At 34.2% G+C, this 27,746-nt stretch overlaps 1 protein-coding gene across 1 annotated transcript in view; it reads left to right on the forward strand.

The window, feature by feature from the left end:
* Positions 1–27,746, forward strand: part of DNAH7 (dynein axonemal heavy chain 7) — a 90,303-nt gene that overhangs the window by 42,115 nt on the left and 20,442 nt on the right. Inside the window, 17 exon segments of the mRNA XM_086465981.1 lie at positions 1,007–1,558; positions 1,561–1,881; positions 2,607–2,836; positions 3,921–4,251; positions 7,781–7,865; positions 7,868–8,128; positions 9,355–9,533; positions 10,853–11,038; positions 13,190–13,349; positions 19,771–19,929; positions 20,833–20,883; positions 20,886–21,019; positions 23,518–23,651; positions 24,353–24,564; positions 24,567–24,687; positions 27,161–27,189; positions 27,192–27,283. Of these exon segments, the coding sequence (XP_086322107.1) occupies positions 1,007–1,558; positions 1,561–1,881; positions 2,607–2,836; positions 3,921–4,251; positions 7,781–7,865; positions 7,868–8,128; positions 9,355–9,533; positions 10,853–11,038; positions 13,190–13,349; positions 19,771–19,929; positions 20,833–20,883; positions 20,886–21,019; positions 23,518–23,651; positions 24,353–24,564; positions 24,567–24,687; positions 27,161–27,189; positions 27,192–27,283 (3,237 nt within the window).

Below are 27,746 nucleotides of genomic sequence, written 5' to 3' on the forward strand. Positions count from 1 at the left end.
TCACTTTCATGTGATTATGTAGTCTCTGCTGCTTTGAACGCCTGCACAGGCCTTTCCACTTCTTTTCTCCTTCCTCCAAAAAAACCAAATCAACAGTGAGAAGAACAGCAAATAGTCCCGGGTCACTGAAAATTTTGAGTGATTTAAAGTTTGGTCCCTATTTTTTTTTTTTTTTTTTTAATTCTGCACTACTTTTAGAAGAAATTCTTGAGCTTACTGTCTTCAGCAAATGCTTCCTGTCTTTCAGTCACGATAGGATAGATGCACTGAAAGAGCTCAAGTGAAACATCCCTTTTAAAAACAAGAGGAGAAGGCCTCATATAGGTGATACCTGCTCTTTGTTTTTTTTTTTTTCCTGGATTAAAAGAAAGCAACGTCATTGATAACTGTTGCTTTTTAAATATTTAGCCATAGTTCATAGAATCAAATCAATGTAAAGTGACCATGGAGGAGATCTTTGGTGATCATCTAGTCCATCATTCTTCCTCAAAGCAGGATCATATAAAGAAAGGAACAACAGTTACTTTTGAAGTGCTTTTTCTAAAACTTTCTTACAGTTCTTTAAGGATGAAGGATGCTTAGACTGCCAGGCAATATTCATGTTCTTCACTATCTTTTTCATTAAAAACATTTTCTAATCTCCAGCTGCAGTCCTCTTTCTTGAGATGCAAACCCATAACTTGTCCTATCTAGCTGTAGTGGAAACACCAAGTTGTTCTCCCTTCCTCTTTTCAGGAGCATTTTATGCGTTTGTGTAGTAACATTTATAAATATGTATATGTGTGTGTGTATATTTATTTCTGAATGAATTTTCATTTTACTTCAGAAGTAATATTACTGGGCTCAACTGTTCAAATTAATTCTAAGTATCTATATTGGTTTTTTTCTATGTAGTGAATTTTAAGGTGGTTTATATCTTGAAGCCCTTTTCAGGACTCCATTTGTTTTATCTTGATAATTCAAGAGCAGAAGTAACTAATAAAATAAATACATTTTTATTGTACAGGTTCTTAGAGTGTATTATGATCGCTTGGTGGATAATTGTGACCAGGCTTGGCTTGTTGGGTTTATCCAAGAAGCAGAGAAAAATAACCTACCTGAAGACTTTCATGAACTTTTCCAAAATCTGGACTTCAACAATGGTGGCAGAGTGAGAGAAGATGACTTATGTAGCTTAATGTTTTGTGATTTTCATGACCCTAAGAGAGAGGACACTAAATACCGGGAGATTAGTGATGTGGATCAATTGAGACTAGTTGTAGAGAGTTACCTTGAAGAGTTTAGTAACATGAGCAAAAAGCCAATGCAGCTTGTCTTGTTCTGATTTGCTATAGAACATATTTGTAGAATTTCCCACATTCTGAAACAGCCTCAGAGCCATGCCCTCCTTGTTGGTGTTGGAGGTAGTGGTCAACAATCTCTTACTCAATTAGCAGCCTATATGGCTGAATACAATCTTTTCCAGGTTGAAATAACTAAAAGTTATGGTATCAATGAGTGGCATAAGGACTTAAAAGTCATACTAAGAAAATCTACTGAGTGGGAAATGCAAGGAGTTTTTTTTTTTTTACAGATACACAGATTAAAAAGGAATCATTCTTAGAAGACATTAACAACTTACTAAATGCAGGTGAGGTGCCAAACCTCTTTGTGGTAGATGAGAAACAAGAAATTTGTGAGCAAATGCATCAAGTAGATTGCCAACGGGACAGGACAAAACAGACAGATAGCAGTCCTATAGCTCTTTTTAACATGTTTGTTGATTGCTGTCGAGATCAGCTTCATATAGTACTGGCGATGAGTCCTATTGGAGATGCTTTCTGTAATCACCTTGGTAAATTTCCAGCTCTTGTAAACTGCTGCACACTAGACTGGTTTCAGGTAAAAACTTTTGTTGGGCTTGTTATTCTAGTGGAAATGCAATAGAAACATGACTTCAGCCCTTTTTGTAAGAAGTAATTCTCTTTCGTCAAGTTAGCAGTGAAAAATATCTTTAATTTTGTTAGTGTTGTGCTTTAAATTGTTTACACCATTAGAACTGTTCTGACTGTAATTGAGGCCGGTACAGGCTGAATGCAAAATCATCAAGAAAATAACTGTCTGATTGTGGTATAAGAATATAATTGAATGAACATAGAACTGTAGGCATTGCAGATTTTCCCCCACTACTCTGCAATAAAACTATATTCTATCTGACTCTTATGTGCAAAAGATTTAAGGTGCAGAATTTAATCATATAAAGAATCTGAGGAACTTAAATTTCATCAAGTTTTACAATGCAGTACTGTATCTTTGAAGGTTGTTTTGAAGAGGAAGAGCAGAGACAGTTATACACATACATATGGACATACTGAAAATGCAAAATTTTCCATTTAGTAACAGTATTTCTGTTGGATGAAATAAGACAGTGAGCTTGAACTGAATCTCTTAAGTAGATATTTCCAGTTCTGTTTTAGTCCTATTTGATGATCTTTTCATCATGAAGTCAGTTCTCTGTGCCTCAGTAACTTTATCTATGAAATGGGGTGAACTTTTTTGAACAATGTTTTGAGATTTGTGAGTGGGAAGAACTGAATAAGAGAAGGGTATTTATTAATTTGTTTTAGACATGGCCTGAAGATGCATTAGAAGCTGTTGCCTCTCGCTTCTTGGCAGATGTTGATATGTCAGAAGAAACTCGAAGTGGCTGCATTGACATGTGTAAAAGCTTTCATACACCTACCATTGTTTTATCTGACTTATACCATGTGGAGCTTCAAAGATGCAACTATGTTACACCTACTTCATACCTGGAATTGATCTCCGCTTTTAAAAGTCTACTTGAAAAGAAACGCACGTAAGGATTTATAATGTGACCTTTTCTAAAGGAACTGAAGTTCACAAAAAATATTATTTTCCATCTCTTACAGCTAATCTGAACAAAACAAGTGAATTTTTTTCAGTTACTTTAAATGGACAGAATGGTAGATGGATAAAATGTACTCTTAGGACACATGCTTCCTTATTGGACAAAAGGTCTGACTTGGTGCTCTCAAAACATACTTGCATTAGACCACTTCTAATATCCCTGGTGATGTTACTATATGTTGATTATGTATATTATGCTACCAGAGTAATTAATGCAGCCTATTTACTCTGTGGTTCTCTGGAGGGTGTAGGAAAGATGACATCTGGGAAACCAGCTTCCAAGTTGCTAGGTGTCATTGGCTTGCTAGCAGGGCTCAGCTGTCTGTGCTGGTGCAGAAAGGACCTCTGTATGCATGTGCACATCTGTTCTGTTCTCATCGCTGGTGAGGGAAAGTTCCTTTTACTTTCCTTCCCATAACAGCTAAGACAAGTGCTTAATTTGATCATCAGGCTGTGTGAAATACTGCATGCAACAAGAAATTCCAGGAATAAAGGAATACAGTTTTGAATGTAATGATTTGATGCCTTTGGAATTTGTTGATTCTGACACTGTTGGGTGTCCCAAGAGCCGTTCACATTTTCCTGCTAAAATGATTTTCCTAATTATATTAATCCTATTTCAACCTCACCTCAACTAATAATCATGAGTGTATGCCCATCTCCTCCCTGTCCTTTTCTTGTCTGTTACTACTGTGCCATCTTGATTTTGTAGCTCCTGCCAACAAAGAGGCAGAAGCTTAACAATCACTTACTTACCTATAAGTGGTCACTTATTTATCTGTATCCCATCTGATCACTTCTTTATCTATATCTCTGAGTATACGTGACAGAATTGTTCCAGACTATGGCTCACGTAATCCCTGCTATGTTTACTATTTGTTGAGTAAATCAAACAAGATTGGCAGAGCATTTGATTATTTAGAGTAGTGAGAAATTTGGGGAATGGATCCCAATACATTAAGTGATCAAGTGCTGATAAGATATCTTTATAATAAAGTACTATTTATTTTCAGTAAGATGATGAAAATGAAAAGAAGATATGAAGTTGGCTTGGAGAAACTGAACTCTGCTGCATCTCAAGTAGCCTTGATGCAGTCTGAGCTGGAGGCTCTGCAACCTCGGTTACGGAAAGCTAGCAAGCAGATTGATGAGATGATGGTCGGTATTCAAAAAGAATCTTTGGAAGTAGCCAAAACTGAAAGAGTCGTGAAAGCTGATGAAGCAGTGGCAAATGAGCAGGCTATGGCTGCAAAAGCCATCAAAGACGAATGCAATGCTGACTTAGCACAAGCCATGCCTTGTTTAGAAAGTGCTCTGGCTGCCCTTGACACTCCCACTGCACAGGTATGGCTAACAATGCATATTTAGGCCCTGGAGAAGTATTCAGATACACAAAATCATGGAATATCCGCCTTTTCAGATTTTTACATTATACTTACAGAGTTTTGTAATTTAGAAACTTCTTGAAATCTTTCAGTTTTAACAAGCAAAATGTTACTCTGTCTTTATTTTCTAGCAAAAAAGCTGTAACACTGAATTTTTGTGGACCACAAGATCAAATATATTCTAGACATTTCAAAATTCATAGTAATAAAAATATTTTGAGTCAACAATTGAGAAGTTAGAAAATGTATGCTTTTTACTTTCTTATTTAGAACCTGACAGCCTGTCAACTGATATTTTTATATCCAGTCTTTGAGTCTAGAACTTGATGTTGAAATTCTGTGTCTGCCTGTGTTAAGGGACCACCCTTCATAAGAGTATGACAGTGGAGGCAAGCCACCTTTGGTTTTATGGATATTCAGGTTTTCTTTGCCTGGATAATGTTTTGCTCATTGTGGGTTGAAAGGAAGTCTCCCAGATTGTTAAGAGTGAGAATGAACTACATGCTCCAGCTATTGTTGCTGAAAACAAGATTTTCAAAAACATTCAAGGAAACCTTAGATAGAAAACAGGTGGTTTGTTATCTACAGCTATTTCAGGTATTAAAAGTTTTAGATTCTGGCACTGTCAAATCATTGGCGTGCTTTGTGAAAATAGTAGATGGCTACTTAGTCACTTCAAGGCAATTGCATTATACTTGTGAATAACAAGATGAGAACGAGGCTTTGAAGGCTAATGAATGCTTCAGCTACTGTCAGTGCTTATTGCCTGCAAGTAAGGGAGTATTATAATACAAAAGGAGGAAAAAAAATGTAGTAGGAACTTCCAAGGGAAAAAAAAAATAGAGGCTTTTTCCTCAAAATGCAGTTAAATAGCATTATGAACACAAAAAAATTCTGTGTGTAGGAGAGCTTAAAGTACCTGTACAGGACTCTTGTTATTGATTCACCCTTCACCCTGACCACCACTGATGGAAAGCAGAGCAGGGCACACGTTGCAAATTGTGCCCATAATTCTACGTATGTAAATGTGCAGATTAAGTGCTTTGTTTAGAGAACCAGATCTATGCATAACTCAGTACTGCTGAAATGAGTATCTAAAGTCAAAAGGAACTGTGTACCTCATGTGTCTTGTTCAGCAAGGGTTAGAAAATGTATAGCAATTTTAAGTGTTATTTTGCTGTTGAAATCTAAGTTTTGTAGCAATACATATATGAAGACACTAATTTAGAACTAGGAAGTGACCTCTGGAAGTCATCTTCTTTTACTTATAATCTGTTCCACTTTATGTGCATTTATCATTAAGGTTTTCCTGGTATTTACTGTTAATCTTACTCATTATAACTTAATGAGTTGTAAACTTGTTTTGTGTCCTGCTCCCTGGGGACATGGTTATCTTTTATGCAGTTAAAGACTGTACTTGTTGATCTCGCCACTCCCAGTTTTCTTTTCTATAAGGTGAGTAATCACTATTGTGTTAATCTTTTCACATAAATCAGATTAGCTTTCCTGGTTATTCTTTCTGGACCTTCTCCATACATTCACTTCATGTGCACTTCTCAAAGTTGAATACAGTATTTCAGCTGTAGTTTTGCTGAATACTGTGCAGAGTAGAAGAGGATTATTGACATTTGTACTTTGTGATTCATGCTAACAGCTGTATCTTTTCCTGAAAATCACTGTTACATAATTGTCGCTTTTCCTTTCTTTTTTCTTTTTGTACTGGTTCTAGTATACTTTTCTATTTCTGCAGTTTGTCAAGATATTTTTTTCCTGGTTTCTACTCCAGTGTGTTTGCATTTACTCTCAACTTTCTGTTGGTTGGAAATTTAATAAACATTGTCTTTTCAATCATGCATTTCAGTAATGCAAATATTGCATAGGTCCAGTCCTGTGTGACCTTGGTGACATCTTTGCTGTGTTTTGCAGTGTTATCAATGGTGCTAGTCACATACGCACAGTTAATCTTTTAGAGAAGTCAGATATAAAAAGCATTAACATTTTGACTCTGTATGTCATTTTCTTATATCTTGCCCTTTTCACCAAGTATCTAGCCAGCATTTTTCTTGCTTTTCTTACTATTGCTGTAGTTATAGCACTTTTCTTGTTATACTTCATATTGCAGCTGAGTTTGAGTTTTGCCTTTAAAATAGTCTCCTACTCTGCTTACAACCCTTGGTTGTATTAAGTCAATTTGTATTTATCCTTAATTTTGTTTCCTAGAATGGCTGGCTAATTGTTCTTCATCTCCAAGGACTTCCTACTCTGGAGATCACATCAGCTAATTTTCTGATGGCCTCATTGAAATTCCCTGGCTTTATTTACCTGGCTTTTGTTTCCCTCTCCTAAACACTTGTGTGGTTGCAGGTTTTGGTTGTTGTATTTGTTGTTGGTTGTTTTGTTTTGTTTGTTGCCTTTAGCTCCAGGAACTATAGTTCACAGTTTCAAGGAAATAATTGTCTTTTTTTTCCATCCAGTCTTTTAACATTTTTCTGGTTTTTGTGACAGAAATCAATATTCCCAGAACTCAGGATTTTAGACCTCAAAGAAACCATGGGCAAGCTCTCAAAATCTGACACTAATTGGCAAAATAAACATGGGAATCTAGAAATCCTTTAGTTTATTGAAGTATGTATTTTCTGCAAAAAGCTTAGAAAGAATATTTGAACTTCCATCCAGAGTTATTCTTTGGGAAGAGTAAGAGAGATTATGCTCCATAAATCTTTAGTTTACAAACCTCTTGCTTAATTTGCTGTGCATTTGTGTAGATGTGTTTCATTCCTTTATCTTATTTTTCTATATTTACTTATTCATTTCCTGCTATTTCTTGTAATGTCAGTACTAGTTACCCAATAGTTTTCTTCCTTTTAGCTGCCTCTTCCCTCATTAAGCTCACTCTGGGAGTTTAATAACTGACCAGAATACTAATTGATTTATTTTCTGTACTTGGAGAGCATAGATCTTTAGTTCTCAGTTGAAGGCAGCTTTTACCTTGTTATCTTAAATCTACTAATCCACTGTTGATGTGATCCTGTCAGCTTGGAAGTATTGTGTTAGAGCCTGAACTGAAGGGTAGAGCGTAACACTGGAACATCTGAATTCCATAACTGAGGTGCAATGCCTGCTACTGAATTAGAAAAAGTACAACTAAAAAATGAATGACAGATAAGGATTTTTTTGTCTCCTCTCTAAACTGTTGACTAGATATCAGATATTTTTGTTTAGATGTCAGTGTTAGTTTAACCTGCATAGCACCTTAAAGAAAGGACTAGAAAGAATGGGAGAAAAATTAAATAAAAATTTTGCTAATATTCCAGGCTTGTGCTATGGACTTGAGATCATTTTAAAACTATCAAGTACGAGAATAGTAAATGTATATGGAAGAATACCATCTTGGCATAAAAAGGGTTATTATTTCTATTTGTAATAAAAGAATTAATCCACCTATGTTCACACCTCTAAAGGTGTTTTATTTTAATTATTATTTTAAGGATATTACTGTGGTTAAGTCCATGAAGAGTCCTCCTGCAGATGTCAAGCTTGTAATGGAAGCTATATGCATCCTTAAAGCCATCAAAGGATTCCAGATCAAACAGGTTCTGGAAAAAAAATTGAGGATTTCTGGGGTCCTGCTAAGAGACTTCTGGGTGACATAAAATTTCTTCAGTGTCTTCATGAATATGACAAGGATAACATTCCCCCAGCTTGCATGGCTATCATAAGAAAACAGTATCTTACAAATCCTGAGTTTGTACCAGGCAAGATTTGAAATGCTTCCATGGCAGCAGAGGGTCTGTGCAAATGGGTCATAGCCATGGAGTTTTTTGATAGATAAGTATGTATAAAAATTGTAAAAAATGTTAAAATAAATTTGATTAAAGAGATCAGTTTATTTTAACACTGAAAGAGATGTGAAGTTACTTCTTAGGAGTGTGAAACGTGCAAATAAGCAGTGGTAAAGATTCATTCACGTAAGATACCTGATGTTAAGGTGTAGGGCCTGATTTTCAGGTCTGAATTTGTCTAAGAAGGCATGGGAGCAACAATCTGTTCAGTTAGCAAATAAAGTTAACTTCCTTTTAGAGTGTTGCACAAAATAGAAGCTTTATTGAAAAGTCTTTGTAAATTTCTGGCAGTCATATCAAACCCAAAGCATATTTTTTGTTACACATTGTATTTGATGCACTGAAAAAGTGTGCTTATTTTTTGTGGTGTTTCCTAAACTGAAACATACAGAACTCACATTTAACAGTAAATCAGCCCTGGGCGACTAAGGTTTGAAAGTTGTGTCACGGTAGGTAGTGCATGCCTTCATTCGAGAGGATATTTTGTTATTTGACTGAAAGATTAGTAAATGTATACTTGGTAGAGTCCTCAATTTGTGAACAACTATTACATTACAAGTACCAATTGTTACAAAGAAAATTAACTAAAAAGGTGGACTTTAAAGGAGTTCTGCAAGTTACACCAGTACAAGAGGGGATTTATTAATTATGAGGACATTCTAGCTTATTTTCTTGCTTATTGTTTTTGGAAAGGTGAACAATATGTTTTCAGTTATATATTACTTCCAGTATTCTTCTCACAAAAATATCTCTGTAAAGGATTGAAATCCTCAAAACTGGAAAATAGATTATTGGATGTGAAAAGCTGTTAATTTTTTCTTTTATTTTGTGTGCACAGTGGTCTGTATTTGTGTGTACTGTGTCTGTGAGCGTTACTAAACATATATATATGTTTATTTGTGCATTTCTAATGGCTCAAATCCATAATGGATTCTGAATTGTGATCAAATGGGACACAGTTTGGAAGCATTACCCTTTTTGCTTTTAATCGTTCCCTGTTGTTACAGAAAAATTTGCAGAAACTGCATACCACAGAAACAAGTGATTAAGTAAAAACTAGTTGTCTTCAGATACCATCAGATTATGAAATGGAATATTGCATGAGCTACTGAGTTGCTGAGGTTTCCCTTCATGTTTCCTGTGTTTGCTTTTTTAACAGTAAACCTGGAGTGAGGATGCATCTTTCAGATGGTTAATTTGTTCTTTGACTTCATTTAGAGTGACCAAAAATGTTGCACCCCAAAAGCTAAAGTTGAATCAAGGTGAAGGAAAATTAAAGATTGCTACGGATGGTCTAAGAAAGAAACAAGCAGACCTGAGGGAAGTTCAAGGTAAATTGGCTGTACTCCGGCAGACACTGGAATCCAAGAAACAGGAGAAGGTTGACTTGGAAAATCAGGTATATGATGCAAAAGATGAACTATTGTTCTATTGATATTCAGAAAAGTTACTTAAAAATTTCTTCTTTATCAAATGGTATTTTTCCTTTTAACTGACAATATGTTGAACAAGTCATACTTTCAGATAACCATCTTTTTATTTTGGTCTAATTGTCTTGAAGTCATAAATGGGAGAAGCATGAGGAATAAATGTTTTAAAGTAATAGAAATTGTAGATGTTATGAATTTACCCATTGATATCACTCTCTTGCATCCTTATATCTGCTTTCTTGTGAGGAGATAAATTTTCAATGATTGTACTAAGAGTTTGATTCATCTTGTAGGTCAGTACATTTAAAGTTTTGAAAGTTTATTTTATGCATTCTCTGCTAATGCAATTTTGAGAATGTTTTTGGTAAACTCTGTTCCTGAATGCTAAATAGCTGTCATGTGTGCAGGAACAGGCAATGTTTAGAAGTTGGGGGGTTTTTGTTTGGTGTTTTGTTGCTGGGTTGTTTTGGTTTGATTTTTTTTTTTTTTTTTAAGATTTGCAGTACATCATCTTGAGGTTTCTTTACAAAATTGTATTGGAATTTGAAATGGAGTCTTAATTCTTGTCTGTAGTTAAAATCAGCTCTTTCTATGTTTCTTCTGCATCCTGATACAGTTTGAAAGTAGAAGGGAGAGATACACTACACAAGCATTTTGTTACTGTGGTATAAATTGGCTGCTATTGTTACCAGAAGAGAGAGAAGACTGTAACAGAAGCAAGAGTTGGCATCATTTTTCTCCTATTCCATGGCTGAAATGTGTCTCTACTAGATAGTAAAGAATTCTAAGAGAGCTGGATTAAATTCCTGTTAAATCATATTTTTTTGTTAGATTATAAACATGCCTGGAAAGATGGCTTAGTTAAAAACCAACAACAGAAATGCAGATTATGTATTCATGAGGATGTGTTTTTGCAGCAAAGACTGTACCTACTTTCATGAGACTTTGATCTCTTTAAGGTGCTTTTGTTTCTCTTATGACACGTAGGTAATTTCCTTGACTATTAATATTTTCCATATTGCATACAGAGCTATTTTGAATTGCACGTTTTGTATTGGTCTCTTCCTTTATTTGGATGAAAATGTAACTGAATAGACTACTGTGCTGGCACTGAGGTTGTTTTTGTTCTTTAAACATTTCCATTATAATAAGAAGGTGTTTTCTTTCTGTTTGATGAAATTACTTAAGAAAACATTTGCACAGTAAAATAATCCTTGAATGCTTTTAATATCTGTAAAATGTCTTCAAAGTGATCAGGTAATATAATCAGCACTATTTTTATTCTGAGGTTGAGCTATGCAGCAAAAAACTACAGTGAGCAGAACAATTGATTGGTGGCCTTGGGGGTGAAAAAACTCACTGGCATGAGACTGCTTTGGAACTGGGAAGGCAGTACATCAATTTGACTGGAGATATACTTATTTCATCAGGAATTGTAGCCTACCTAGGAGCCTTTGCATCCAGCTACAGACAAGTAATACATACAGTGATTTTTATCCCTGTAATTTTTGTCCCTGTTTGTTTTGTAATTATATTAGTATTTTTTCTTCTAATATAAATTTTGTATTTTTAAATTATGTTTTAATAGAATTCTTAAGTGGAACTGAAACTGTATTGCAGGATTTTGAGTTGTGTTATAAGACTCTTGGGGGAAATCCTTCCTTTGTCCTACTGTAAAGTACTTCTTACTGGGTAAAGCATGGAGTCCTTTGGTTGCTTTTCTTTGCTGAATCAATTGCCAGTAACTTTACACCTCATGGCTCTGGTTATTCTTCTTCCATTCAATGGCTAAATTCTGCTTAACTTCAAAGAAAACAGAATTAGCTTCTATTTCAGCAGCAGCACAATTAAGCAAGGTTTGAAGTGGAGTAATTCTGTACAAAAAAAGACAAAAGATACAGTAGCTCAATAATACAGAACAGATTTTTACCTGTAATTCATAGTGAAAAAAATGGAAATTCTGAGTACAAAAAGATTTTGACATGACAGCTGATTTTAGATACAAGAAATTTTGGATGTCAAAATTACCCTGACTGTGATGAAAGTTTTTGAACACCAAAACCTGCCACTGAATTCAGCTGAATAAATTAATGCCCATTTCTTTTGGTATCAAAAATTGCTAAAAATTAAGAGAGAAAAAAAATCAGTGTACCTCATTTGAGCATAGAATTTGGATATAATCCTTATTTCCACTTTTCCTTCAACGTACTTCCTTTGTCCATTTTTCTTTAGAAAGTTTTGTACTGTTTTTTCAAACAGTTATTTTCTTTGTAATGTCCATGTTCTGAAGTTACTATTTTAAAACTTTATAGAGTGAGAGTTTATGGTATGAGTATTTATAGTGTGAATAAATAGTCAGAAGCTTTTGCAATTCCAAATTACATAATTTTGAGAAAGTGTTCGCTTGTATGCTTTTAACCTACATTGTGTATAACATTGTGTCTGGGTAGGTAGGAATACTTTTTGTGAAACATCTTAAGGGGTGCTTAACTGCTCCAGGCAAGTGTAGATACAGGTGTACATGGTAGTTATAAAAGGCAGAGACCTCTGCATGATTATTCACTAAAAATTAATGCATAGTGGTTTCATCTCAAAAGTTTAGTGTAATGTCATTCTCTCTGACTGCATAGTTTCTTTCTCTGTGCAACAGTAGGTACAGATTCATGGTTGCTTATTCTTACTTTCATGATTGTGCAGACACATGTTAGTTAGGTATCTCTTTCAGAAATCGTTGGATAGCATAATTGCTTTTGTGCTGTTCTTAATTTCATCTGCTGCTATGTTGGTGGTTTTTTTTCCTCCTGTAATTTTCATAAGTGAAAAAGGTTACTTTGGAATATTAACTTTGGTTTATGGAAATGGATGAGTCCTTCATTCACCACCTCTGTGAATGTCTCTAGCCCTTAGAACATTTCCTTTAACACTGCGTTTCTGAGTTTTGTTCCTTGAGGCTTTGCCAGCTAATTTTTTAATTTAGAATACTACAACCCAATTTCTTAGACCTCATACATAGCTTTCATACAAGATTGTGCCTTTCATATGAACATGCTATTTCTATACGTTTCACTTCCTTAGAAGCATTATTCCTAGTGGAATACACTTTTTGGTTTACATATTTAAAGGTCTCTGTGTCTTCATTATCATTATGCACCATACAAATACAAACGATACTGTTTACATGACTGTAGTGAGTTAGATGATACAGAGAACAGTGAACTCTAAATGATTGTTACGTTGTAAGTTTGGTTAAGGCCTAACAAGTGCCCATTAAGTGTGTCCTGAGAGTTAAATAATGGAGATTCAATTTTTTTTTTTAGTTAGAATATGTGCATTTGTTCTATACTATAAGTGTAGAAGACTGCTGCTGAAATGGTAAATAAAATCATGCCAAGGCTTGGACCAATAAACTTATATTTCATATACAGAAAACACATAAAAAGGCATTTTAAGAGACATTTTTAGACATTTTATACAGAAGGATGAGTTTCTTTCCATTTGAAGATAATAGAGATCTTGTATGTAGTAACTGGTATGGGAAATGGGTTGAAAAATACATTTTTTTAATAGTTTGAATATTCTGTGAATAGACAGAACTTCAGTTAATATTTGTTTTCATCTTACCTAGGTGCAAATTAAAGAGTGGGCATTGCTATGTAAAAAGAAAGACATTCTTTGTTCTGATGATTTTTCTTTAACAAATACCTTGGGAGAACCAGTGGAGCTCAGAGCTTGGAATATTGCTGGACTACCTTCTGACATGTTTTCTATTGATAATGGCATCATTATCTCATAAGTAAAAAAACCCCAAAAATTTCATTACATAGCTTCTTACTACATGCTTTTCAGTTATTTTTATAGACAGTTTTCTACTGTATATCTAGTTAAACAACCAGAGTTATAAAATGTCTGTAATGTTTAAATTAATAAGAAATAATACTTTTAAACTTTATAATGTAAAGTTTTTTAATATTTTTTTAAAAAAATAATTTATTTAATTAATTATTAATTTAATTTAATTTAATTTAAAATTAAAATTAAATTTAAATAAATTCACTCCCCTCCTTTTTATCTCCTATGGATTGCTATAGTGATAACTCCCCCCTCCCCCCCTTATTTTGTTTTACAAACATGCTGCACACTGGATACAGTTTAAGAAATCCTAACATGCTTCACAGATAGAATTTTGAATATTCTTGTAGTATAATTGGTAGATATGGAACTAGTTCTCCTTTAAAAAGCTAAAAAGATCTTTAAAATTAAAGAACTATGCTGGCATCAGTTGCTACCAAGAGGTGTTTCTGCAGAGGTACTGAAGATTACTTTGCTAATCTTTCTATGAGAGTCACACACATTTTCCATAAGATGGCACTTGAAATACTGTAGATAATGTTTTGATTACTACTCTATAAACGGTTTCCCAGTTTATGTTGCCAACTGGTAGGAGATTTTAACATCTAGGCTTGTAACATATTTAGTACGTAAAGCCCTGACATTTTGGAAGTGTTGGTTTGTACACTGATGAGCTGAATCTTCATTTTCCTATGACACAGTAACAAAAGAACAAAAAAAGGCCGGTGTATATCTTCTACTGAAGGCAGTAAGGAAAGTGCAAGAAGCTAGAATGGAGAGAATTTCTAGTCTCCTTTCTTACAGAGGATGATCCCAACTATATACTCTTGCCAGGTTCTTCCTCTCTTTCTTGCCTTTTATTCTATATACGTCTAAACTGCTTTAACAGGAAAAGGTGAGATGGGCCTTTCCTGCAATAACCTCTGATTTCAGAAAGGTGTTCTTTATACCCTTTCAGGCAGTTGGGAGGTAGATATGGGTCTTCCTTATTTGCGTGTTAGTTTTAAATATTTGATGAAAAGTGAAAATGCGTATCTGTACTGAGAATTTGGAGTCTGTTTTCTTTAGGTCCTCATTCCCCTAACTATTGATAGTTCATACAGACTAGTAATTCCTAGGATCCCTTCTGGAGCAGAACAACCTGGCATATTCCTAGACAAATCTAAGAGATCTTTGGGTTTTGGGTTAGTGTAGGGACCTCTTTAGTAGGCATTATGAATGGGGTGCTACAAAGTCTTCTTTGCACCCAGCCCAGTCCTCAAAGAACTTAAAAAAAAATATTAAAATGTGAATTAATAGCAGAAACCTGATTACATCTTTGGAGTATTGGAATTTACTAAATATTATTTATAGTTAAAAGCTTGGCAGTTGCCTTTTAGCTTCGTATTGTAATGTAGTTAGTATGACAATAGTCTTATCACAAGTTGAAGACAGTTCTGATAAGAAAAGGATTTATTTTTCATTTTGAAATCCCCTTTTTGTTTTTAAATTTTCCCTTTTGTAATTATAGCTACATCCAAATAAAATACTTTAACTTCATCTAACAATACATTGTTTGATCTAAAACATTTTTAAAATTCTGCATATTTAAAGATATTCTCATTCTTATTTGGAAAGTGAAACAAATTCTGAAATCTCAAAATTACTCATAGAAAGAAAACATGAACTCTAAATCTAGTATTATTGCCTTTCACTTTTAAGATGATTGCAAACTGAAAGAGGGTAGATTTAGATTAGATATGAGGAAGAAATTCTTCACTACAAGGGTGGTGAGACACTGGCACAGGTTGCCCAGAGAAGCTGTGGCTGCCCCCTCCCTGGCAGTGTTCAAGGCCAGGTTGGATGGGGCTTTGAGCAACCTGGTCTGGTGGAAGGTGTCCCTGCCCATGGCAGGGGGCCTGGAACTAGATGATCTTCAAGGTCCCTTCCAACCTAAACCATTCCATGATTCTGCATTCTTATGTGGTGTTCTCTAATACATGTACATCTGTGTCTCAATCAGTGACTAGAATTACATTTGTCTGGGCAGAGTTCATCTGGTATATGTCAGTGTCACAATCAGTGCAAACATCAGTGATTTCTATGAGGATGTATAGCACGGGAACCAACCACGTTCATTTTTTAACATCTAGAAATATCCACAGCTCACTAGTGATTAGCTTTAGAATAATGTGCCTACTCATGACTAAGACACATACAGCACTGGCAGTTTTGTTACGTACAGAGCTAGGTGCTTGCAAGAGGCTAAGCTTTGTGACATTGCATAAGCAGTTATGATTTTCATGTGGACTTGTGTTTGTCAACCCTTGGCATGACCATAAACAAAGAACCTCTCAGTTCTGTCCAGTATGCTTGCTAATGCATTGCTACTGACTCTTACCTTTTAGGGTTTTTTCTTAGCATAGCTGAAGCTGAATTAACCATGGAACAATGTTGCTTTAACTGCTTTTCTGTTTGTGATTGCTACTGATTTACTTCACATCTGTTGTTTCTCTTTTCTGTATACCAAAGAAATACTTCTTAAAATGCTTTTCCATAGCTAGTTTAATGGTTGTCAAGTCTATGATAACAGGTACCTAAGATTTACACATCTTTTTTACAGTATGCTACTGCAGAAATTTACTAATATAAATATTCAATTTTCGCTACTGATTACGTGAAAATTCTTCTCACTGTTTGAGGAGTCTAATGTTGTATAGAACTGGTGAATGAATGCTTCTTTTACTGTAGAGTGAATGTTAGGTTTTCACACGTAACTGAAATTGTCTATTATAGCGTTAACCTTGGAAGCATAGATATGTGCATAATACTTCAGCTTTGGCAACTGGATAGGTGACAAAGTGCAAAATAAAACAGCTAAGACAAAAAATAATGCACTAGCTAAAGAACATCAATGTACTTTCATTTGACTTTAAAAATTGGCATTGATTATACTTCTGGAAGCAAAACTAGTTATTAAAGTTGGAGGATATATGCTGGGATTATGATTGTATATGTAACTTTTTTTTTAAGTAATTACTGTATTAATAATTCAATCACTCAGGCTAAACAGTTGACAAATGTTAATGAATTCAACACTTCTACAGTACATCCTAACACTTCACTTTCATAAAGCTTTGATCAAAATTCTCTTTGAACTAATGGGAAGATGATTAGCATTTTAAAACTAAATAATGATAGCTTTTAATTTTGAAATGTAAGATAGAATCTACCTCAAATTGATGATACATATTATGCCTGTAGTTATGAGTTTATGGCTAGATGAATTTTATATTAGGGCCCCAGGAACCATATAAAATGCAACTCAAGCTTTTTATAACAACAAATGTTTTAAAAAGCAGAATTAGAGAGCTATTTAAGGATAATTTGCAGACACACAGTGACTGCTTATGTATTCTCATCAATGAAGAAGGATTTTATCCTTGATGAAAGCCATGTGTGTTTGGCTGTTATTAGAGAACCGCTCTTTAGTTATTCAGTCTTAAGTATTTCATGTCTGTTACACAGGAAGTCTGAAATGGGATATGCTGAAAATAGTATGTGAATGAAACTTTGACGTAATTAGGGAAAGAAGTACATACTGTAGGTTTTGGCTGACGTTTTTTCAAATCTTAAATTCCTATTTTAAAATAAGAACAAGTAAAATTATTATAAGCAAATTGCATAAATATGGTCTGGTTTAGAATGTGCGTAACATGTGAGTTTACTGTGTTCAGATTACAGGCTGCAATTGCTGTATCACCTTGTATCATCTTACTCTTAAAATCACCTGGCTACATATCCCTTGGGTCTCCCTTTGGGTTCGCATTAGCAACTGAACTTTGGGAGCTCAGCAATTCTTTCAGTACACTTTGGATCCATTGGTGAACACTGTTACTTACTCTGAGACTGTCTTCTAATACTGCTGATGCTACTGCCTCATCTGACAGTTGTTCAGATTTCAAATCCTGTTTGCTTCTCTAGACCTACTGTGTTACCAAATTTGCACTTATCTGTGTTTATCAAATTATTCAAAATACTTCTAACTTTACAAAGCCCACATTTTAACTCTCTTAATGTCTGCTTAGATATCATGCTGTCCTGGTGGATTACAAACACATTTCCTGAATCTCTCAATTCATTTTACCTGTGAAAACTTTCTTCCTTCATGGGTAGGCTGGGCAGGGTCCCTTCCAGATGACTCATTTTCCTAAATCATTCTATCCTCCTCCAGCTGGTGAGTGGTCACTCCCAAGTCCAGTTTGTGATACATAACACAGAAGGAACCTCTGTAGCATCCCATGTATAATCTCACAATACTGCCACACATGATACATTTCTCTTCCAAAACTTTTGTTCCTAAACTTCTGCTATCTTGCTTTCACAATCTCCATTTTCAGTCCAAAGAACCTAAGGTACTTGTGCTCCCTACCTCCATATATATTCCATCTTCTGAGGGTTCACATTTATTTGGGCATATTTTACTGTGCAGGGATTCCGCAACCAGGATCAGTCATGATTTCTGAGTACAGAATTATTTTTTCACTAATACACATACGTGATAGTTAGGAGTAACACTACAAAGCTAAACATTAATTTGCTCATAACTGCATCAAGAAAACTTTATAAGTTTGTGCTAGCCAGAAGGCTAACACTGAGGTGAGGAAATGTTGGCCTTTGTTACATCTTGGAAAGGGCTGGTTCTTGATCTTGCTGAGCTGCCAGATTTGACATCAGTTGCAAAAAAATGAAGCAACCAGCTCTCCTTTCAGCTTTGTTTTCACTTCTTTTATCTTACATAGTTTTGCTTATCTAGTCTCTCACACCTTAAAAAAAAAAAGTTTTTTTTCCAGTAGTGATAATCCAGAGTCACACAGCTGCGCTTCACAGAACTGTGCCTGAGTCACAGAGAGCTGAACCCTTGGGTTAAGGGTTACATGCATATTATGTGTGTTGTTATATTTACACATGTATAAATAGGCCTTACGACTACACTTAGTCCTTAACAAGAAGTTTGTGGAATAGAAATTATGACAGAGAATATAAAGGATTCCTCTCTCTTAAACTGTCCTTTACCTGTTTTAAAATGACTCTCTTGAATGAAGATCAAGGTTTAGAATGTGTTACGCAGTTTCGCCTGTCAGCACTTTTGAAACTAACATTGCACTAAGTTTGTCTGAGCATTGTCTTTTAGAACTTGCACTCTATGTACACCTGCTTGCTCTGTACCTTTTTCTAATTCAAGGCTTGTCGCTTTCTGTTGACAATTTACGGAAACCTTTCATAAAACATCACTGTTTCTAAGAGAATGTTATTTGAACATCAACCAAAAAATTAGATTATGCTTTACTTAATTGAATACATTTCATCTAAGTATTTTTAAGGAAAATAAGAATACAGATGCAGACAGGTTTACATGTCAGGTTTTACAGGTCTACAAGTTTTATTTGTGAATCAGGATTTTTCAAGATATATTGCTTCAATTAAAAAAAAAAATTAATGATAAATAATTTGCCAGTGTCATTGTGCATAAGCTAACTTGTAATAATGATAGAGGCCATCAAAGTAGCCTGAAAGATTTATTTTTATGCTGAATCTGGAAAAAATGGTATTGCTGTTCTTTTTGTTCCAGTAGTAGACTATATTGTATCTCCTAATCAGCTACGATCTGACTGGGCCCCTTGATCCAAATTTTTAGGACTGCATTTATTTTGGAATTCTCACTTCTGCATGCTTAGATGGTTTGTAATTTAGGTGATTGTTGCTGTAATTGTAATTGACCATTAGAAAGTGTCACTAGTCTTAGATATCTTCCTAATGTAACTGCATGTGGTAGAGAATACTGTAAAAGAATCTGTGAAGTAGTTTCTAAGTCTGCCAAAAATAAAATCCAGAAGTTCTTCATGTCCATTGCTTCTTAAGGATTAGGGATTTAAAGGCAGATAGCTTTGTATCTGCTTATGTATTTCCCTTTATACTAACTGTAAAATGTCTCTTTAGTGGAAAATTGCATTTGGTGTCACTTGACAATGCTCACTGAAGCACTGTATTAAAGCTGTTCAAAGTTTCAAAACTTAGAGTCATCTTTTTATTTTGAAAGTGTTATAAAATTAAATGCAATGAAACTTCCTAGGAAGAAAGAAATCGAAGTACTTTCTTTGAAAGAGGAAAATTATTTTTTTGTAAACAAAGAACTTTTAAGATTTATCTGTCTCCTCTTAAATTCATCAAGGATTATACCTGAGATGTGCCTACTATGATTTTATGCTGACACACTTTTGTTTTAATGACAAAAGGGAATAAAGTGCTTTAAGAAGTACTTTGAGGTAAAAATTTGAATAGCTTTTATTTCAATTTTGAAAGTTTGTATTTTTCCCTTCAGTAATGCAAGAAGATGGCCTCTAATGATAGATCCTCAGGGTCAAGCAAATAAATGGATAAAGAGCATGGAAAAAGCCAGTAGCTTGCATATAATCAAACTCAGTGACCCTCAATTTGTTGTAACACTGGAACACTGCATTCAGTTTGGCAGTCCTGGTAGGTTAATGACTAATGAAACTGTAAATTACAGAAGAACCTGGAGGGGGCACAATTAGCTAATAAATGAAACTCCAGTGAGTATCAAATGTTCTCACAGTTAAGGAAAACAGAGACATTTTTTACTTGTTTTGAATTAGTTCTATAGTAATTGAAGTCCTCATCTCAGGTTATAAGATACTTCTTAGCACAACATAATAGTCAGTTTAATTTGTATCTTTTAATTGCTTTATGAGATTTGCCATTTCTTTGTTTTCATGTTACAATAATTTTATTTCTAAAAAGTAACGTTTTTTATTTGGCTTTTCAAGAATATAAATACTGGGCTGCGATCATCAATGATTCTTACATTCTCTGTAGTGTCTTTATTGCAAGTAGTCTTTTTACCCTCAAATAGAAATAAATTAAAGAAACACTTTGTTACAAGTCCAGCTATTTTTCAATGGCTAACTGCACTACAAGAGATGCATTGTTTATTCTCCATTATTTCTTTCTTTATTTTGACAATCTCATATAGTTACAGTGAAAATTGAAGCAGACTTAGTAAGCCAAAATTATTTCTGTGCAATGTGGCATTTAATTTGTTGTCATTTCCCTTTTTAAAAATGGTAGCCTTAAACTGTTGTTCTAAGCCATTGGCAGTAGTAATAGTGATAGCATTTTAGTTGCTTTTTTGCAAATTGATATAATATTAGAAAAAGGCACTGAAGGTACATTTCTTCAATTCATTTTTCAATCAGCTGAATACTTGAAGAAACATTAACCTTATCTCTAGATATTGCTTGATTAATATTTTCATTGTTTGCACACTGTAAATACACATTATACATATGTATTGTAAAGAACAGCCAATTGGTAATAAGTGCCAAGCAAGTCCTGCTAATTCTTAATGTTATTTTGAAGTGTTACTGGAGAACATTGGAGAAGAACTTGATCCTATCCTAAAGCCACATTTGCTCAGACATTTAAGCAGTCAGGGAGTATATGCATTTGCTTTGGACACTCCACTATCGAATATGCTCCTGAATTCTGCTTTTGTATTACAACTAAGCTGAGAAATCCACATTATCTTCCTGAAACATCTGTTAAGGTGAGAATTTTGAAAATGAATGTGCAACTCTATTTTAATTTTACAATGATTTCTTGGCTAAAACTAGGGAAGAATTTCTCCTCCCCTGCCAACATTGGGTTTTTTTTTTATACTGCTGCAAGACTGGTATCATCTTAGAAGTGTTGACGTTTCTCATATCTAATACTTCACCTTGCAATACTGTCATTATTTCATACTGTCAGGAATTTATTTAATTAATTTTATCACCTTTCCCAGTCTGCATCTCCTGATGCTATTTAGTCACCTTTTATTACAAAAATATTTACAAGGACTTAATATAATAGTCACCTCACATGCAAACTCTACATTAGGCTTTCATATTAATGATTTTTTATCTGTAGCATAGTTAGGGACAGGAGTCTGAGCAATTTCTGACATCATGCCTTGTTTACAACAGATAGAAACTGTATTTACAGATTTATATATTTGATAAATATAGCTATTCTTCTTTTTCTATATTAGGACAAAAACCCAGGTGCTTTTCTGCTTTAAAGAATAGAATTGGTGGTTTAGTCTTTTTGAAGTTTGTATTCTCCATTTTATTTATTATTATTTTTGAAGAACTGTTTATGGAAAAGTATTGCAAATTTACGCTTTGGTTAAACATAGACTATGCTGAAACACAAAATCTTGAAATCAAAACTTTTTAAACTATTATGATATTCAGTAAAACGGAACAGTACGTTGTTCCCCATTTGGGGCAGCTTTTTTGTGTTTCTAAGATTATTAATTAAATGTAGTTAAAACCACTAAAAAAAAATTCAGATAATTTTCAACACTGATGAGGGAAAGGTGACTTATTGATGTCCATAAAGAATATCATTCTGTCCCTCAGGGACCAAGAAGAAATGTAGAATGTAGACAGCAGCTTGCACTTAGACCTCAGAGGTTCTTTCAGCCTACCTTTCAGAGCGTGGCAGCTCTGATTGAAAGCTAACTCATAATGCTGTTTGTAGCTAGCCTTTTACTTTGAAGAAGGGAAATGGAGCCTATAGAAGACTCCTGAAGTTTTGAACCATTAGGTCCTGCTTATATTTCCCATTACTAAAATTGTTAAATAAGGTGAGGAAGAAATAGGCCATGATGCTTCTGAAGATCTTATTAATTCTTAGTGTCAGATAAACTGAACCTCCTCTCAAAATTCCTGTGTGAAAGAACAGTGTGATATGCTATCTGTGCTCTTAAATTTTTTTCAGTTGAGTCTTACTATAACAAAAAACTTTTAGTGATGTATTTTAAGAAAGTTAAAATACTACCCCTCCTAACTTTACAAGCAAAACCCATGGAAAAAAAGCCTCAAATATTTGGAAAACTTTCAAATATTATTAGTGGCAGTAGCAGACAAATCAAATTCACAGGTATTCCGTATTCTAACTGATCACTATGTTCAAGGTGAATGTTCTTTTGAAACACGTGTCACTGGTATCTGTTCCCACCAAAAATGCCCAAAGAGAATCTGTATTCACTATTACCTAGTCAATTAATTAAACCAAATACTTTCATCTGTCTTCATGATTGACAAATTGATTATTTTCTTGAACTACATGCATCAAACTATTTTCTAGCCTTCTGCTGGTAATGTATTCCTTCACTTTCTCATGTAAAATAGTGTAATTTTTGCTACTTCTTCAGCAAGAGCATGTGGGGTTTTTCTGGATCCATTAGAATATGTCATGGGATGGGAATTCTTTCAAACAATAATTTTTTTCCAGTCACTTCTTATTTTCTCATGAAAAAGAGAACATGATGCTACCCTAATTCTATGGTACAAATATCCCTGTAATAATAACACCACAAATTGCACGTGAACAGGGCCATTAAAGAGAGAAAACGTATGTGGCAGAGGCAATGAAAGTTTGAAGTATAACTCCAGCATGTATGTTACCACTTACTTTATAAAAGCAGCAAAAGTTTTATGGGTGAAAAATTTCTAAAGACCATAAAATGTGATCTACCTGGTCTTTATCTGTATTTTTGTAAAATACTGTGCCAGCATCCCATTTGCACTGGGATGTTCAGATGGAACAATTCTGGAAAACAAACAATACCAAATTTATTTACAAAATCTGTACATTAAGTTGAATCTTCCATTCATAGAAATGTTTTGGTTCTTTCTCTGGGAAGGCTGCTTGATGCATACAGGTATCAAATGGGTAGCTTCCTCTTACATGCAAGAGTGTTAGTTCATGTTATATGGACCAATCACTTAAAGCACTGATATTGAACATTTCAGTGTAATTTTGAGGAACAGAATGAAATTCTATACATTGTTGTCACATCCCTTTTATGGTTAACTTTCTGGGTTAATCCTGGAGTTAGCTTTCTAACACATACTCTTAAACCCTCAGCTGTGATTCATTTACTTTCAAAGTTTGGTTGAGCATATTACATATAAACCTCATCTTGTAAATGAAGCAGCATTTGAATTGCATCTGGCCGTGACTGTGCTATCTTTCAAAAAATATTTCTTGTGACAGGTAACATTACTGAACTTCAGGATAACTTCAGAAGGAATGCAGGATCAGCTTCTTGGAATTGTAGGTGCAAGAGAAAGGCCAGATCTTGAAGAAGAAAAACAAGCCCTCATCCTTCAAGGGGCTGAGAATAAAAGGTAGCAAGATAACTTCCCTTGCTAGGAATAGAAGCAGATTGCAGTTTAAGGAAAACAATCATGGGAAATACATTTCAGAGACTTCTTTTTTTTTTTATTTAACAGTAAATTCAAGACTGCTATTTTTGAGAGCCCAAACTTAGGCTTCTCTTTGTTTTTTAGGCTGATTTGGATGTATGCTCTTATTTATATTCCTACTGGTTGTGCCTTTCATCTTCCGATATGGTTTCGTATTTCTGGGATTGTTAGAACTTATTAAAGAGCTGAATTGCGGGTTGTATAATTTCAAAATGTAACTCTTGATCCTGTCCTCCATTTTTTACATCCCTTCCATGCTATTGGCATATGATTTGCTGTCTTCACAAATTTCGATTAGATATTAATGGCTGTGTTTCAGAAATGTTTTCATTGAGTGCTAGATTTGCACTGGTTGTATGTGGCAAAGGGCATCTTTCCCCATGGGTCAAAGCATGAAATATGCAGTATTCAAAGTGGTTTGTCACTTCCTCCTTTTGCCATTTGTTTTCAGCCTGAAAGTGGATACATTTTTCAGAAATTTAAGGGAATATTTAATAAGAAAAAAAGGTTTTGTATGTAAGTTGCTTACCATGAATAGAATCTACACATTGTCTTTTTTTAATAGAAATTAACAGAAAACAGCTGTAACTTTCTTATGTGAAAAATCCTGTATATTATTTTAGGCAGCTAAAAGAAATAGAAGACAAGATTTTAGAAGTTCTTTCAGCCTCAGAGGGAAATATTTTGGAGGATGAAACTGCTATCAAGATACTGTCTTCTTCCAAAGTTCTGGCTAAGGAGATTTCTGAAAAGCAAGCTGCAGCTGAAGAGACAGAAAAGAAGATTGGTGCTACTCGTATGGGCTATCGTCCTATTGCTATCCATTCATCAGTCTTGTTTTTACTATTGCTGATCTGGAAAACATTGAGCCAATGTACCAGTATTCAGTCATGTGGTTTATTAACTTTTTCATCATGTCTATAGATAATTCGGAGCAATCAGAAGTTTTACAAACAAGGTAAGAATGATAATTCAGCATTTGTAATTGGTGATGTATTTGTAGTTACTCCAGAAATGTTACTGTCATTTCTCCAAAGTGTAGTGTCTCAGGCATTGCATTTTGAATTTTTTTTCCTTTTTTTTTTTTTTTTTACATATATAAGGCAGATATTTTTTCTGGAAAATTTATTCATAGAAACAAAATGGTACAATATATTACAAGTGAAACATATTACGCTGTTTCTATTTAGTAATTGCTACCTCAAGTTGTGTATGAAATTACAGTTAGATAAAAATGATCCACTTGCTTTGATTTTAAATTTCATTTCATGTAGTGACTTTGTACATCTTCAAGAAACAGACAAGAAACTTTTCCACACAATTGGTGAGAGAGAATGAAGTCTTGTGACTGGGGCTTGTGGCTGTAGAGTGTGCAAGGCAGTGATTATTAACCCAACCATTTTTTTAATTCAGTTTGAATGTTGTTATACTTAAGGTGTCTTTTCCTCTTCCAGCTTGTTCATGAGAACAGGAGAAACTGTGCAGTCTTTAATGATCTGAATTTTACACGTGATGGACCTCACTAGTATGATCACATTAGGATTATTCAAAATATACCCTTGAAGTGAATTATCTACACAGAGACTGTTTAAAGAAAATTTTTCAGTGTTCTGTCACATCATTGATAAATTCTACTTTAGTGGCTTTATTTGATCTTCAAATCACAGGGGATTGCTTCTGTTACTTAGCTACTTGCCTGTTCATCAAATGAACAAAGGATGGGAGAGGGAAACAAATCCCGTTTGTATATAGAAAATACTGCAAATGGCGATTTCTGAATTATCCATTACTGACCTTATTTTATTTAAATACCAGTAAGTTACTTGCTTACAAGCAGGTACTCAGTAGGGTGATACTTAGTATGTATTTTAATGTGTAGTGTTCAGTTCAGTGGCATACTGGTTATGAAGGTTAGTTTTTCATTAGAATTCAGTCAAGGTCTGGGCAATCTAAGTCTAGCATAACTGTTTTTATCATAGATATTGCTACTAATCATTTAAGTCAGAGCTTAATATTTTGGTATCATATTTGAAATTACATTCAAGGTAGCCTTTTACCAAAAAGGCAATCTGTGTTCTATAAATCTAGCTCTTTGACTTTAAAAAACACGTGTGCCTAAATTAAAGTAAACAATAAATAAAATAATCTCATTTTTATTCAGAACTTTTCCATCAGCAGAAGTAGAAAGATACAAGACTTGCATTCCAGCTGACAGTATGCATTCCCAGGGAATGATTGGTGTAAGCCCATTTTGATAATTTTGCTCAGTGAAGGCAGACAGACTCACAGAAAGTTCTCTATGAATTAACAATTCACATAAGCCTGTTTGTCTCGGGCTCTCTTCACTAGTCAGTCGTTTTTTACTACAGGCTCTGTGCCGAGATTTTTTTTTTAATCATTCTTTTCTCATGCAAGCAATGTTACTTCTGTAACTTGAAAAAACTTTACATTTTGTCCTATAGCCATCTTTGTGTCAGTATTTTGTGTATAAATTGAATGTATATCCATTTAACTGATGAGGAATTAATAATTTTGAAAGGACTTAAGATCCTAATAAAAACTAGGAGCATTTATATATTACAGTAATATTATTAAAAAGGGTCTATTTCTTGTTAGCTGCATGGAAGAAAACAAAAATAGACTGAAATACAAGACTGAAAAGGAGAAGACACAGATCAAACAGCATTGCTTGTTCTTAAACTTGATCTTCTGTCAAAAGCTTTCCATTTTTCAATTATAATAGATTGCATTTATGTTTCTGAATGATCACCATGTCTGAACTGCAGGAAGACCTTCCGAGTCGCTCTCTGCCAAGGGACTGGTGACCTATGGCTATGGAAAAAAGCCATAGTGCCTGTGCACATCTTTGTTACTACCTTGAAAGAAGTATTTGAAGTAGTTGTGCAAATTCAGACACTGCATTTCTAACCACCTGAATGGACTTTTCCTTATTTTGAGTAAGTATTCAAGGTATTCTAACGTCAACCCTTATAAAACGATAGATGGCATCTTTGCTTTGAAATTAGAGTTTTAAATATATTTGTATTATAGTGTATTAAGGAAACTACTCTGTAGAATGGGAAATACATTTCAGATAACCTTTAAAGATGGACTGTTTTGATTTTGGCCCTGGTCTTCCTATTCATAATTAATTTTAAAATTGCTGCTCTTTTCTGCCCCTCCCAAAAGGGACCTCTCAATTTCTCTGAAAGTCATGTGTTACTGAGATGTAATTGCACTTAAATGTTTTTTTTATGTTATGTTGCTCACAAATTGTTACATGCATTTAACGATTGCTTTGGGGTAATTGACCAGAGAGTGTATTAGAACAAAAGAGATCAGGAGATCTAAATGGTTTGTAATAGGTTTCCAGAATGCACACTCTTTAGAGGGATATTAATGGAAGGCTGTTCTTTTTCTAACACCTGTAGGATGAAGATTCTGAAGGATCATTTTACTTACTTTATGTCAATGTCTGTCACTCCCTCTTTGAAAAGGACAAGCTGCTCTTCTCTTTTTGTCTAACTGTGAATCTCCTGAAACATGAAAGATTAGTGAGTAATTAAAAATAATTTGCAGTTTTATATGATATATATTAAACTGCATATACAAACTATCAGTAATAGGAACACACAGGATAAGAATAGAAAAATGAGTTTATATATAATTACATTACTTAAGCCTCAATTTTGTGGTATTTTATTTTCATTTTAATAAGCAATTATAAGCATTGAAAAATATTCCCTAGAATAAAATAAATATATAACAAACAAATAAGGAAAAACTGTGCTGGATGATAACAATTTTTCTAAACATTACTTAAACCAAAGCCCAGCCAATGCTATTCTTAGTGAACAGTTTGCAAAATTTTTCTGTAATGTATTCCGAGTTCTAAGAGCATATCAAAATGAATTGTAACCATTGATTTAAGAAACTACTCAGCTCTTTCTCTTAAGGTGCTAAATGTGTTTATTTTTGCATAAATTCCTCAAAATCAAACACTTGTATCAACTGAAT

This window comes from Leptosomus discolor, chromosome 5 (genome assembly GCF_034619465.1).
Source record: "Leptosomus discolor isolate bLepDis1 chromosome 5, bLepDis1.hap2, whole genome shotgun sequence".
Taxonomy (NCBI): Eukaryota; Metazoa; Chordata; class Aves; order Leptosomiformes; family Leptosomidae; genus Leptosomus; species Leptosomus discolor.